General features: G+C 46.8%; 2 protein-coding genes across 11 annotated transcripts in view; one reads left to right on the top strand and one right to left on the bottom strand.

Moving 5' to 3' along the window:
- LGI3 (leucine rich repeat LGI family member 3) overlaps window positions 1-10,529 on the bottom strand; it is a 28,322-nt gene extending 17,793 nt beyond the window's left edge. The window contains exon 1 of one of the 6 annotated variants that reach the window (XM_039525255.1): window positions 10,362-10,529. The gene's annotated coding sequence lies outside the window, so the exon portion shown is untranslated. Of the gene's footprint in view, window positions 1-1,431; window positions 1,609-10,361 lie in introns of those variants that run through there. The other 5 variants (XM_039525252.1, XM_039525249.1, XM_039525251.1 and 2 more) reach the window with 5 other exon arrangements.
- LOC120398155 lies at window positions 1,741-13,738 on the top strand. Of its 5 annotated transcripts, none has more exons than XR_005594214.1 (8): window positions 1,741-1,927; window positions 4,891-4,965; window positions 5,787-6,116; window positions 7,047-7,187; window positions 8,164-8,277; window positions 9,261-9,419; window positions 10,692-10,786; window positions 12,628-13,738. XR_005594214.1 is itself a non-coding variant. In XM_039525256.1 (7 exons), the coding sequence occupies exons 1-6, from the start codon at window positions 1,768-1,770 to the stop codon at window positions 9,402-9,404; spliced, it is 1,002 nt and encodes a 333-aa protein (XP_039381190.1). In that variant the 5' UTR covers window positions 1,741-1,767; the 3' UTR covers window positions 9,405-9,419; window positions 12,628-13,738. The 5 variants fall into 5 exon arrangements, 2 of the variants coding, with proteins under 2 accessions (XP_039381190.1, XP_039381191.1); XR_005594212.1 differs by having other exon boundaries at window positions 4,853-4,965; XR_005594213.1 differs by having other exon boundaries at window positions 1,741-3,564.
- Window positions 13,739-14,555: the final 817 nt, after the last annotated feature.

The raw sequence follows: 14,555 nt of genomic DNA, 5'->3' as shown, positions 1-14,555 counted from the left end.
ACCTTTGGGATTTAGACACACAATTCCCCATGAAACAAATGGAAAACCCCAGCCCTGTTGTTATCTTCAGTTAGGGGTGAGATAATCTCATACTACAGGGGCTAATCAGCTTGCTGCAGGGGAGAAGGAAGAAATGCAAATATGTGTACACACACACACACACAATTTCAAATTTGGTCAGGTGATCTATGAAGGGGCTGCTTCTTCTGTAGCATCCACTACTGGCCACTGTCAGAAACAAGACACTGGCCTTGGCGGGTCTGTGTACAGATCCACTCAGGTGACTCCTGTGTTCCAGTACTTCTAGCCTCTCTCTGTTGCATCAGGCTCTTTATGCAGCATCAAGGGGGCCTGGTGCTGGTACTGGATGCTCAGGTTGCAGAGTTGGGAAGATGGGGATCATCAGGTGGCCCAGCAGCTACCACAACCACAAACAAAACCTACCCTGCAAGCTGAGTGAGTTGTGAACAGGATGGGTCACAACGCACAGAAAGCTCTCCCTAGCTCCTGGCTCGTCCTTGAGGCCTTCACAGCACGGCCAGGTGAACCCATCTCCTCCCCTGCAGACAGCTCCACCGGTTCCCCATTCATTACAGAATCCAGTTTAAAATGATTCATCTCACCATGCTTTCCAACCCCTCCAGGAGGTGGAGGGATGTCAGTGTGCATCTGTACAGGAGAGTGTTGGTGATATATGTTTTTGTATGTGTCTGTTGCTGAGCGCATATGTCCCAGTGTATGTGTGTGTTTCCACACAGGACTCTGTGTCTGCGTGTTTGTAGAGGTATGTTGGTATGTGTGTCTCTGCGTGTGGGTGTGCATAAGTGAGTGTGCTGGCCTCCGTATATGTATGGGGGTGTTATAGTGTATGCATGCATAGCAGTATGTGTGCGTGTGTCACATTGTTGGCGTGGACATACACTACTACAGCACGATTGTGTATGGATTGTGCTGGCTCTGCTCATCCATGTATCAGTATAATGATCTCACCCTCTAGTCTTGGAAAGGGAACTCAAGAACAACTGGCAGGGGACAGAGATTCCCCTTAGCTATCCAACCTAAAGCACAACCTTGGATCTGAACATCCCCGAGCTCTGGGAAAGTTAAGATCTCACGCTGCAGCTTGGTACCATCTCCTTTGGGAAACAAGTGATGAAACAGGAAAGGCACAATTTTCATGTGATACCCTCCTTGAAACTTTGAAACCAATTAAAACTTGCTGCTGTAACATCTTAGGGAGACAGACAGAGATTGAACACCAGCAGTGTAAGGTTAATCTGTCAGGCAGGGTCAATCTCCCCTAAAGCTGGCAGATACCATCATAGGAAGAGGGGTCTAAGCCCTGGATTTCTTACAAGGCAATTGGCTAGGCTGACAATGACTCGCCACTTAAACAAAAGAGCTCACTGGCCAGTGCCAAGTGGAACAAACCTGGAAAACGGCCCTTCGACCCCCGGCAATAGAAAGCAGGCTGGAAGTTGTAACTAGACAAATTCAGACTGGAAATAAGGAGTACAGTTTTAACAGTGAGAGTAACTAACCATTGGAAAAATTTACCCAGAGTCGTGGTGGATTCTCCATCACTGGCACTTTTTAAATCGAGATGGGATGTTTTCCTAAAAGATCTGATCTCGGAATTCTGTGGACATTCTATGGCCTGTGTTATACAGTGGGTCAACTAGATGATCATAATGGTCCCTTCCGGCCTGGGAATCTATGAATTGCTCGTTCAGACACCAGAGAAGTAGGATACCATCCTCTGTGTTGATGCCTCTGCTGGGAGATCTGGGCCGAGTGGAATCAGCATCCCAGGCCCAGTCCCCCGTGTGTTGCAATGCCAAGCCATTGAGATGTCCACAAGCCCCAGCTCAGCTCCATTATTTGATGTCCCTGGTCTGCCTGTTACCCAACATCAGCCTTTGCACAGGTGAGGTAATGAGGCAGAAGATCAAGAATATGTTCTCACTGCAATTGAGGAGCGGGGCGGGTGTGGAGAGAACAGAATGTCTGGGAAGGGCTTCATGCAGCAAATGGAGCCGATGAGGATTCCAAGGACTCCCTCCAGGATAAAGAATGTTTGAGGGTAAATGGCCCTGAGAGCTACTTGATTCTCTCTCCCTCCCTCAAACATCACTAAGAACACGCATTGCACAGAGCAAGGAAAATGCAGAGACCTTCCCATTGACCGTTGGCAAGCACTCAGAGTCAGCAGAAACCAGAGCCAGGGCTGTCAGGAGGCAGACAGCAAATCTGCAGGCTCCTCCAAGCCCTTGAGCAGGGAGGCTGGGGAGCTCCTGGCTCTTATGGGTTGAGGAATGTGCAACCATTTCTTTCTCAAGGTCTGTGCGGGCAGCTGTGGGTTCAGGGACAGTGAAAGAAGAGGAGAAAGCGCAAGACCAACTGTTGGAATGCCTGCAAGAGATCAGCTCTTGGATGAAGAGCAGCTGGGCCCAGGCGAGACCAAAGTGATGCCGGTCAGAAAGGGGAAACGCTTTGGAGAACTGGTCGAGGCAGTGTCTCCACCTTCCATTGAAGGCTCCATTCGTCAGAGAGATGTGACCCCTGGAACTGTTCGACTCCTTGCTAAGCTTGGAAGATCGGGTATCATGAGTATTTACCAATGCCTTCCTTTCTCCTCCAGCTCACTAGGAAACTTCCTCCCACTGAGGACCTGTCCACAGTGATCTCTGCATTCATCCCCTCCTGGCTGGATCATTGTAACTCAATGTATCTGAATGTGAAAATGATGCACAGGTTCCAGCTAGCACACAATGCAGCTGCCCCCTTCTCCTTGGCTCAGGTTGACATGAGCACATCAGACCTGTGTTCAAGTCCCTCTGCTGGTCCCAGTCAGCTTCCAATCTCAGTTTAAGGCCTTGCTCTTAATTTTAAAAACAATTAATGGATCAAGCCCCAGCTATATCAATGAATTATTTTTGATCTATGAACCACCACGACAGCTGGGCTCCACTGGGGCAATGCAGATCTCAAAGCCCAGGACAAAGCACTTGAGAGCTGGAGATAAAGCATTCTCTGTCAAAGGGATCTGACTATGACACAAAGACCCAAAGGAAATCAAACAAATCCAGAAAGTCTGACCGTCTGTAGGAAACGCTGCCAAACCTTCCCCTTTGAAAAGGCCTCTTCACCATACAGCAGACACTCATAGCACTGACACTGCCTTCTACCTCCAAACCCCAACACAGACCCACCCTAAAATCCAAAACCTGACCGCCTCCTCTACCCCAAAACAATTCTGACCCCTCTCGGATCCCAAGCCCCAGCACTGACCCCCTCTTCTACCCAATAAAACACTACCACCTAAAAATCCTACCCTAGAACAAATCAACCCAAAACCCCAAAAGTCAATTGATAAAATTTTGAAAAACAAAATCCCTTTCCCAAACAGTTTTTTACCCTGAAAAAAGGGAGAAGTGCTAGAGACTCCATGAAATCAACCAGGGACTTTGCTAGTGCTATTGATTTTATGTGGAAGGTGCTCGGATACCAGCGATGTATGGCAGTATTGATACTCATAGATAGATAGCTGGATTAGAACAGCAGGTAGGTCAAGGCCAGATGTGAGATCAGGGTTGGCTGTAGGCCAGCTTGAATAAAAGGTGAAGGCTCAGATTTTTGAAGGTTGCAACATCTACCTGATTTAGGAGCCTGAATCTCGTTTTCTAATGAAATTTAGGCATTTAGAAGCCAAATTCCCTTGACTGTCAATGGGATTTTGGTTCCTAAGTGCCTAAATCACTTTTGAAAATGATATTTAGGCTGCTAAATCAGTTAGGCACTGCACAGCAACACCTAAATAACTTTACAAAACTGGGTCACAATCCTGGTCCCAAGGAAGTTAAGGAAAGTTTTGATTTCACCCTAGGAGTTTGGCACGACTTAAGCACAGACCTCTAACGACTCATAGATCAGTGCACTCAGTGGGTGAATTTCACAATCATAGAATCATAGGACTGGAAAGGACCTCAAGAGGTCATCTAGTCCAGTCTCCTGCACTCATGGCTATGACTATGCATCATCTAAGTCCCAATTCAGTAGGGGCATATGTGGGACCTTGTGCTGGTCCTCTACCCAGGGGCGCGTTTTCCAAGGTGCCTATGCTCCACATCTCTGTGCAGATGCATCCCTGCAAGCTTCCCTTGTTGAAGGTCTCACTCCATTCAGAGCTTCCTTTCTTCACCCCCTCCCAGCTCCTGAGGTGTCCATGTTCCCAGGAGCTGCAGCCCTGGTAGCACAAGGATGCAGCTGTGTTAGCCCCAGGTAGTTTCCATCTCTCCTGAAGTCGCCGCCTTGGAGAGATTGGGCAAGGTGGTGGTGCAAACACTTGTTGGAAATGACGGAGTTTTACACAAGGCCCCTCCCCAAAGGCCCCTGGCTGCCCACACTCCGATAAGGGCCCGGGCACTCACGACTAGTGCTCTTGTGAAAGGCCTTTGATTTTCGGCTTTTGCTTTGAACATCTGAAGCACCATCAGGTGCCAGAGGAGCTCAGAGACTCGGGGCACTGAGCCAAGCCTGGCCGTGGCCATATCGACGGGCCGGATACTCCAGCCTGAAGGGCAGCACTAGCCCCTCGGAGCTGGATGACTTTGGCCTCAAAACCCCAGATGGTGGAGCTCTTGGGGACTAAGAGGCCCATGTGCCCAGAGACAAGTGTCCTCGGAGACTCTCGACTGACACAGTCCCAGGAGTTTATCAGAAACCCAGCTCTGAAGGGCTCCAGGGAAACAGGTTCACAAACAAAAATGAAGTGAATTAGAAACTTGATTTGTAGCCAGAAGGAGCTGGGGAACTCCAGCATCGCTTCCCCCCTCACTTTCTCTTACCTCAGGTCCCCTATTTAAGTCTCTCTCTGCCCTTCACACTAAGGGGATGTCCAAGTGGCGCAGGAGAAGCAGCAAGATGGAAATCAGCATCAAGGAGGCTCTGATTGAGGACCCGCTGGTAAGCCTCAGCCTCATCCCCTCCTCCCCGGGCTGGGTTTTAGCAAAGGGCAAAGGTTAATGAAAGCGATCACATCCTCCGTAGCTCATACATTGCAGCTCCAATAGTTTCTAGTGCCCAGCTATGGTTATGAGTCAGTGGCGGATTCTATTCCTCCCAGCTTGCAGGGTGTGGGTTGGCATCTGAACCTGTGTGTCTGTGTGTCTCTGTATTTGTGTATGCATGTCTCCAGGTGTGTCTCGGTACTTGCACCTGTCCATAATGATGTACAAAACGTTTCACCTGCTTCCTTGGTTCCTCCAATGCCTGTTGAGATGCCATGCTCAGCTGGGTGCAGATCTGGCTGAGACTGAGAGTCACCGACCGCACATTTCTGAAATGTAACCACTCTAGCAGCTGTCAAGGGTGCATGAGAACTATCAAATGGTGAACCCCAGAGAAAGGAGGGGGCATGGCCCTTCTGACTCAACCAGTGCTTCTCCCCAGAAAGCTGGGGCTATTGCCTGAAGCTGCATTGGAGCTATTAGTGAGGCATCTTGCCTACAGAGTCAGCCACGGTGCTGGGATCTAGCTCACTACTTTAAAAAGCACTTGGAGACACTCTTGAGCATGGAAGATGCTACTTAAAACCATGGCCCGTCCCAGGCCCAAATCCTGTGCCTGCACTTCATTTCTCTCTGTCTCTCTCTCCCTAGTCCTGTCTCCTTCCCTCGCTGTCATCTACACACTCCTTACTTCTCCACCTCCTCCTGTTCCCTTTTGCTTTGCATTTCAATCCCTCCTGCAGTGACCTCTCTCTCTCTGTGTGCTTGTGTCCCCAGCACTACAATGCTCTGGATTCAGAGATGGACCTCTGCCCCAGCTGCACTGACTGCTGCCCCAGCTGCCCCAGCTGCACTAACTGCTGCCCAGGCTGCCCCAGCTGCACTAACTGCTGCCCAGGCTGCCCCAGCTGCAAGTCCTGCTGCAGCTGCTGGAAACGTGTCTTCTGCTGCCTCCCTAAGCTACTCTGCCGTCTGCCCAAGTTCCCCGGCTGCCCCCTGCACATCAAGAGAATCCTAATCATCGTGGTTGTCATTGTGCTGATAGTTGTGGTCGTCCTGGGAGCCCTGCTGCTGGGACTGCACGTGACCCAGGAACACACTGAGACTGTAAGTAAGGGGGAGAAGGAGCAGTTGAGGCTGTGCACAGGTGCAAAGGAAGGTGTTAAAATCATGCCCAAATGCAGCAGTTTATAGATGAATAGGGGATAGTGGCAGCTAGGCACAGATGCAATGGGGATCCATGCAGCTGACCATAGTGCAGCCTTATGTAGGTGCAAAGGGGACTTGTGCAAAGGGTACGGCCCTGCATAGGTGCCCAGGGGACTGCTGCAGCCCTGCAGAAGAGATCACTGTCACCATGCCCAAGTCTAGCAATAGGCAGAGGAAGCAGGGACAGATGCACGGAGATGCAGAACAAAACTGGGGCAGTCATGCACGGGTGCAGAGAGAGCAGATGGGGTCCTGTTGGATGCAGAGGGGACTCAGGTAGTCATTCATTGGAGGAAACAGAATTGGCACAGAGGGGACAGATTGCATCCGTGAATGAGCAAAGTCAAGGACCAAGCCAGAGGAAGATGTTGCAGTTGCATTTAATTCCAAGAGGGCTGATTGAAATCCTGGCCCATTGGAACAGATCCTGTCTACCTTGCATCACAATATGTGTGGACAGCAGGGAAGAGATAGGCCTCGTTCTGTCGGGTTAGCAGGAGAACATTTAGGAGAAACAAAATCAGTCTCGGGAGTCTCTTCCCAATAAATTTACTCTTCCCATTCTGCAAGAGACTCTGGGGCCCTGGCCAGCCTTGAGGGAAGGAACAGGGTTGATTATTAGAAGCAACAGAGAAATGAAAAGCAGCTGCAAAATGTCCCTGGGCCCTTTGAAATGGCTGTGTTTCAAATGCGTTAGAATGGAGCAATGTTGCTCTTTTTGATGCAGGGAACCCATAGCAGAGATGATAGAGATCCCATCCCTTCCGTATCTTCCCACCCCCTGCTCTCCTTGCTGCTCACTCTTTAGGCTCTATGATCTCCTCCTAGGTTTTGCAAATGACCATTGAGGGGCTGGAGGGGGAAGAGTCTCGACTGCGGCTCTCCATGGACTGGGAAGAAGAGGTGGCAACTTTCCACATTGATGCAGGAACCCATGACCCGGGCACAGTGGTGTACGACTACAGTAATGTAAGCAGAGAGTGCTTGCTTGGAAGGGGGCGTGCTTCAGAATGGACCCTTGCCATCAGGCCATGAGGCCGGGATCCTGCATTGAATCCTCCTGTCCAGGGAGTGAGGCTGTTTTTAACCCATGCATGGCTGGGACATCCAAGCACAAACGTGGCAATGCTGCATTAGAACAGAAGGCACTCTGAGAGGCTATTAGGCACTGCTGGGTGCCAGCCCCTCAAGTCAAAATCTGAAGGGGTTCCAGCCTCAGTGGCGTGGCATCACGCCCCTGAATGGAGCAGGGGAGTCAGTCCCTGGGGGAAAGCCGTTGGGTCACTCAACAGACAGCACTCTGGACAAGCAAGGAGCAGCACCTGTTGGCACACGGGAATCCTGTCTTGGTCTCCTCTTCCTCTGTCATGATGCAGGGTTGGTGGGTAGGGGAGGAAATGGGTACTGCCAGAGATGCAGAAAACCCAGCTCCACAAAAGAAACATGACCAGAGAGGAAGAGCCAAGTTAGAGAGGGAGTGAATGGGGCTAGAGTTGGGGCTATGAGGGGAGAAGGATGGTTTGTTGTCTTCATTGGCCAGCGTGGGATGGAAGGTGGTGGGGGAGGGTGCAGGGGAGACAAGCAAAATAAGAAGGTGGGTTTGGGTTTGCAAAGCCTCAATTTTCATCTTGCTAAACCAATCCCCAAGGAGGTTTGGACCCAGCTCCTATCTACCCAACCCCCGCACTTTGGATAGGGCTTGGAGTGATGGCACCAACCCTGGCCCATCTCAATCAGATGACTTTAAGTCTCAAAAGGAAAGGCCCATGAAGGGTCTAGGAGGCTCCTGGGCTTAGTGTCATGAGGGGGAAAGAGTGGGGTGACATTGCGGAAGCAGAAGTGGCTGTGCAGTAGGAGAGGGTGATTCAGCTCCGGTGAATACCGGGGAGCTGCAGTGATGGGAAACCAGGGCTTATAAATCACTATGTGCTCTGTCTGCAAACAGCTGCTGATCAGCTACAAATCCTGGCAAGGCCGAGCCTGCTACATTACCAAGATGGACAAGGAGAACATTCAGGGCTTGGATACCGTTGCGAAGGCGTTCCACCAACATCTCCAGGTGAGCAGCTGAGAATGCGCACACAGTGTGAACCATGCTGGATGTAGAGGTAGGTATAGGAATGCATGGGGGAAATGGAATTCATGCAGTGCTGAATCTGAGGCCAACAGAAGAATGTGGGGGAAGGAGGGTGGAAGATAGTACGTGGATAACAGAGATAAGAGGCTACTTAGACTCCAAAGATCAAACCCTCCAAAGGATGGTGCATCAGGAACACCTGGAGTTATGCACATGCATCAGCTTGACCAGCAAAAGCAGCTACACATGCAAAATGGGCTAGTGTATGTCTAGTTGCTGGTGTGTGATTCCACAGTAGCCTCTGGAGTTTAATTGTTTCTCTATTTGGATCTTTTACATTCAACAGCTGTTGTGAGAATGATTTGCTCTCATAAAGCATGTGATGTATGAGGGCATGGAAATGCTTTGCTAACACTGATTGACCCTCAAAGCCCTAAGGGGGGGGGGGTCGATGGCAATGAGAAATACTGATAAGTTAAGTGCCTCAGGGCACACAGTGAGTTAGTGGCAGAGACAAAAAGAGAACCCAGGAGTCCTGATTCCCAGTCCATTAGACAAGACAGCCTCCAAGAAGTGGGAACAGAACCCACGAGTGCTGAATCTTTCATCATCTGCTATAATCACTAGTCTCCACAGCCTCCCATATTTATATTCAAATAATTTCATGTCCTATTAAAACAGGCTGGCCTGTATGTCACCAGCCAGGGCAGCATTGCTAGAAATTTTTGATGCTTCAGAAGCAGTGGCCTTGTGGGAAGCCCTCCAGATGTGGAATCCATCCTCACAGGTGGAGTGAAGGTGCTGAAAATATAGTGGGCACTAGGAGAAAACTTAGTGTGCGTATCGTATTGACATTAAGGATTTAAGATATATGGGAATGTCAATAGCCTGTGTCTATTCCTGCTGCAAACAAGGGTGCAGGGTGTTTGGTGTGTGTGTTTAATTTTTATTATTTCCTGCCGTAGCTCAAGTCTCTCATCCCAACTCCTGAGCAGAGTGAGGAGGAGGAGGAGGAGGAGAAAGGGTTTCCCATGCCCCTGGCTGATCGCTCCATCCTGGGCACTACAATTAACATCCTCTGCAGCAACGTTCCTATCTACTGGGATTAGCAAGGCCTCAGGGAAGTGAGTAGCACTGTGGATGGGTGTCAGAATGGGAGCCGATTGTACTCAATAGCTGAACAATCACAGTTACCTGTACTAACCACCCACTCCTAACACACACACGCACACACACACACACACTACAGTAGAAGCATGTGTGACAGGCATGTTGGGAATTGGTCTTGGGGAGCAGGCACTGGGGGACATGGCCTATGTGCAGACACAGGAGTGAGTTCTTCACAGCCAGGCCTACGGTGGATAAAAATCAATGCTTTTTAAAAAATAATAATTAAAAAACAGATTTTTTAATTTAAATCGGATTTTTTGATAAAATGCTTTTTGAGAAAAAACTATCTAAAGATAGTTTTAATTAAGATACATTATAGCTCAGATATCTCATCATGGAGTAGGGATTATAAATTCTAATTCGATAGTATGAGATAATATATTCAGTTAATGTTTAAGAAAAGTTTTGTAAATGAGTTCCAATAGTTCATGGATTGGGACTCAATCTTATGTGGTTCCAGGGGCTTCTATATAGATTATTTAGGTTAATCTTTCTGTCTACCCAATGTGACTCAGTGCTCGGTCTAGAAGATACCATCAGAGATGCTTAGTTTTGCAGTTCTCAAACTGTGGATTTGTGTCTCCAGAGGTTGTAAATTGCCACGGGCACACAGGGGCGAAAGAAAAATGCAGGCCTGTTATTTACCAGGCTGCACGTGGCAATAGACTATATTGGTAAGGGATGCAAGGAGAGTATGGGTCACGATGCAAACTGCAGACACACACACAACTAAAATTAATCAATTTAAAGTTTTATTGGGGATAATTACAAGGGGTAAGGGAGCAGCGTATGATTAGCTAATAGAGTTAATGAAACTTAAAACACACAATGACTAAAATATCTATTAACAATATTTATAAACAAAGATGCAGCATTTAGTAATAACTGATACTTACAAATACAAACCAACGCATAACGACCGGCAATCGTAGAAACTCTGTTTGATACACGTGAGCTGAGAGAGAGGCTTCGAGGTGATCAGGCTCGGTTACGGGTGTACACAGGACACACAGGATTCGTTTTTCTTTCTCCTCTCCCTGCCTGCACATGGCAGGCAGGCCTAAAGTACCAACTATGACATCATAGAAATGTCATAGGGGACGGGGCCCAAAACCTGTTTGTGTTCGTTTCTGATTGGCACAAGCAAAGTTTACACCAAGTAGGGGAGCAGGTGCCTTAAAGTCTGACTTCGCCCCCAAAAAGTGAGGAAATGCATATTGTTTTAGAATGCGTTCAACACTGAATGACAAAAGAAGAGGCCAGGGCAATACCAGTATGGGCAAGTTTTACAGGATGCAGACAGGAACTCATCTCAACAGAGGTAACATGCTTGTTAACAGCAAAAATATTTTTTAATAAATAAATAAATATATAGAGATGAGAAATAACAGACCTCAACCCTCTGCAAATTTGTGTACACAGAGTCAATCCATTACCTCTCTCTAAAAGTGCAAAGTTTCAAAAAGTTCAATGAATAGAAGATTGTTGGGGGTGGAATAGATCTGGACAAGGAGAGGTCTGGAGATCAATGTGAGACGGGAGGAACAGGCAGTAGAAACTAAAGTGAAACTGTTTGAGCAGCATATTCCAGCAGTCTTGAGGTCTTTCTGAGTGTAGCCTTCATTGATTTGAGATCTACCATACCATTCTCTCACAAGAAGGGAAAAGTTATAATGGCAGCAGGCCATAATAGAGACCCAGTTTGGGAATAAGAGCCATTCAAGAAATATATGTTTGCTGATGATGTTTTAAAGAAAGTCACAGCAGTGAACTGGTGGAAGCCACTTTAGCACTTGGATTCAGAGACTGTTGAAGTGATAATCTCACTTTTAACAGCAGTAGCTTCTTCTGCTGGTGTAGAAATAATATTTTCTTCCTTTGGACTAATTATTTCCAAATTGAGAAATTGTTTGGGACCTGAAAAAGCAGGAGAGCTTGTTTTTCTTTTCCAGATTATGAGCAAACAGGAAAATGAAGGTGAAGACGACTGAGTTAGCTGCAAAAGCCCATATTTTAAGTTTCTCATGTTGAACTGGCTGATGTCGATTTAATTTTTTTTTCAAATATTTCATTTAACTATTTTAGTTAAAAACAATTTTAACAAAAACAAACCTTATTTTAAAAACTTGAATGTTTAACTAAATTCAAAAATTCATATGCTTGTTTTGTTAAAATATTATATGTTTGCTGTTGAAGAAAAAAATCCAGAATACATAACATTGTTGTTTTAGTTAAATAAAACAATTTAAATGTCTGTGTGGTGATGTTCTCCTCCTAATACAGCATGGCAAGAAAATCCTCCTTGAATTGGAGATAGTTCACCTTCTAATGACTTCATAAATACCTGCTTCAATTACCTTTGGTAAACAAAATAATCAAACAATCATTCATTTTCAGATATAGCTGTAAAAGTAATCTGAAAAGTTTTCAAAATAAATCACTTTAAAAATGTATAGTGTGTACCTTCTAAAAATGAAACCTATATCTATCTCTGAGTTGTGAAGAATATGTATTAAGGTTATAACAACCAACAAGAATGCACTGTTATGTAGAAATACATGATTAAACTGAGTCTTCCTGACTAGTGATTTAAATCATGATTTAAATTATGAATCCACCCTGCAGGCCGATCTGAGGCCCTGCAGGAACAGCTGGCAAATGTTGCAGCCTTCAGAGGAGATTATCCATTAGGCTGGAACAGTCCTCCCTTAGGCCTACTGAGAGAGTCAGCAGGCAGCTTGCAAGGTTGCATGCCTGCTGCAAGGGGAGTGGATGCTTCACGCTCACCTTGAGACAAGGAGATACAAATCCCCAGCAGTCACATTAGGTGATAGTGACAGTTTGGAGTCGGAGATGCTAGCAGGCCCTTTAGCACAGAAGAGAGTGACTGATAGAGAGTCCACACTCTGCTGCTCTAGTAGAAGTTATTGCCTGTGTATGAGAATAAGGGGACATTGGCGAAGTAAGCCAGGGCCATTAGCTGCCCAACTCTCCCATGAAACCAGTGGACACCTAACTCCCCTTTGTGCCTCTGGAAATCTCTCCCTAAAAGCAGAGAAATGAGGGAGGTAATGCTTGAGGGGCCATCCGGGGCCAAGCAACACTTACAGCTCAGGATGTTCACAGGGATCATTTTTCACCCCCCGTGTGTTTGCTTTGCAGGATCCATAAAGGACAGAGCATCTCCTGCCTGCCATTGCTTTCTGAGGGGGTCCCAGCAGAATGGGAACATCACGTGTTCAGCCAGACCCCCAGTTGTGGCTTTGCTGACTCTGTACCTGTGGGTGATTATGGTGCAGCTGGCTCTGTGCAGAACTCTCTCGCTGGCCCCAATTCAGGAAAGCTCAACGCACATGGTTAAGTTCCTCTACCTTCAAGGGGACTCAAGTGGGTGCTTAGATGCTTTCCTGAATAGGGCAGCTTTCCAGAATTGGGGGAACCCAGATGGAAGAGCTGTGCCAATGGGAAGAGGAGCCAGAGGGACCCTGCTATAAATAACAGCTGTACATGGGCTGATCTGTTTGCATTGGATGCAGCGGGCATTTGCTAGGGACATTATAGAATGAGAAGATTGCTTGCCATTGTGGGTGTTAGACTTCTTTTTAGAGAATAAAATCTACAATCCCTCACCAACCCCTCTTATTTCTTCTTCTGGGTAATGAGGTATTGTGTCTTCACTTTACATGACCTCACAGCCTAGTGGGCTAGCACAATGTGGCCAGAGTAATGACAGCAGGGACAACTCATCAGACTAAGGGCTTGTCTACATGGAGTGTTAGTCCAGAATAGCTGATTAACTCCAGATGTGGATGCTCTTATTCCAGCATAAAAGTGCCTTAATCCAAATTAGTTTAATCCACTTTATGTGCCTTTGGGCAATTACAATGCACCTGGCTCTATATAGGAGTCACTTTGTGAACTAAATTAATTTGGACTTTGTTTAAAACTATGGTGTCATGTTGTTCTCCACTGCTAATTAGTGGAGCTTATTAGAAAAAAAGAATTGTCAGAATTTACTGTTTTGTTTAAATTGGAACATTCTACAGGACTGTGTCAATTCTGACAAAATCCCAACAGAAACCAAGCACGTTTCCAGTGGACCTTTGCCTGCCAGGCAGGATTCCACGAGAAACCTGACTGGCTCCTTGGCAGACCATCTGGCAGAATGCAGTGAACCCAGGCTCCCAGCTTCTCAGCTGCCTGCCTGGTGGGCTGGTGGGAAGCTGGGAGCCTGGAAGTTGTGGGAGCCCCAGTTCCCAGGCTCGTGACTCCTCGTCAGGCAGGGCTGTTAGGGTCCCTGGCTCCAACACCGCCCACCAGGTTGTACTACTGAGGATCTAGGTCTTCAAAGGCCCCCCAGGTTCCCCAGGTCTAGGGCAGCCCACTAGGCTGCGTTAGAGCTCAGTGGAGATCAGTAATTCCGTTTCACAGAGAATTTCAAATATGTTGGTTATCATTCCAAACCAGAATGAAATCTGATTTTGAAATAGCAAAATCCTCTGCAAAATAGAATTACTGTTTCCCAACCAGTTCTATATTAGCTGTCATGTTTCACCCTAGAGGTAAATGTACAGTAACTGCTAACAAAAATACTAATTAATGCCAAATTCAATGATTGCTTCTGTGATCTGGACATGAGAAACTGGACTAGGACCTTCTAATTCATTTCACAAAGGTCACCTGTCATTTTGATTTTTTAGCATTCAAGGGAGAAAAGCAAAATGTATTTGAGCCCTGTTGCAATACAAATGTAAATGGCTCTTATTTACCTTGGACCAAAAAATGTCCTTTAAGACGCCTTAACATGGCTTAGATTGTGCAACACACAGTATGCACTGTGATAAGTGTCTTTATTTCCTCTCCTTGTCAGGCTGTTACCTTGATCAACATACCCAAGAAAGGTGCAAAAGTAAATCAGGGCTGTGGAAGTGATCTCTTGGGTTAGATTGGAAGGGAACAGAAGGGAATTCAGAGGATTGCCATTTGGACAGAATAAGAAATCAGGTCCTTCTAATGTCATGCAATTTTAATACTGAAGGCTAGCATAATAAGTCATTACATAAATCCATTATTAACTACCAGCAGGACAA

Source organism: Mauremys reevesii, linkage group 2, assembly GCF_016161935.1.
Source record: "Mauremys reevesii isolate NIE-2019 linkage group 2, ASM1616193v1, whole genome shotgun sequence".
Taxonomy (NCBI): domain Eukaryota; kingdom Metazoa; phylum Chordata; order Testudines; family Geoemydidae; genus Mauremys; species Mauremys reevesii.
This window is presented reverse-complemented; position numbering and strand designations above follow the sequence as displayed.

What these genes read in the sequence shown, in the direction of transcription:
- LOC120398155 (XM_039525256.1), top strand. Translation starts at nt 1,768, where the DNA reads ATGCCTCTGCTGGGAGATCTGGGCCGAGTGGAATCAGCATCCCAGGCC. An exon ending in CTCTGATTGAGGACCCGCTG is followed by an intron (nt 4,966 to 5,786) that starts GTAAGCCTCAGC and finishes TTGTGTCCCCAG; the next exon opens with CACTACAATGCTCTGGATTC. An exon ending in CCCAGGAACACACTGAGACT is followed by an intron (nt 6,117 to 7,046) that starts GTAAGTAAGGGG and finishes ATCTCCTCCTAG; the next exon opens with GTTTTGCAAATGACCATTGA.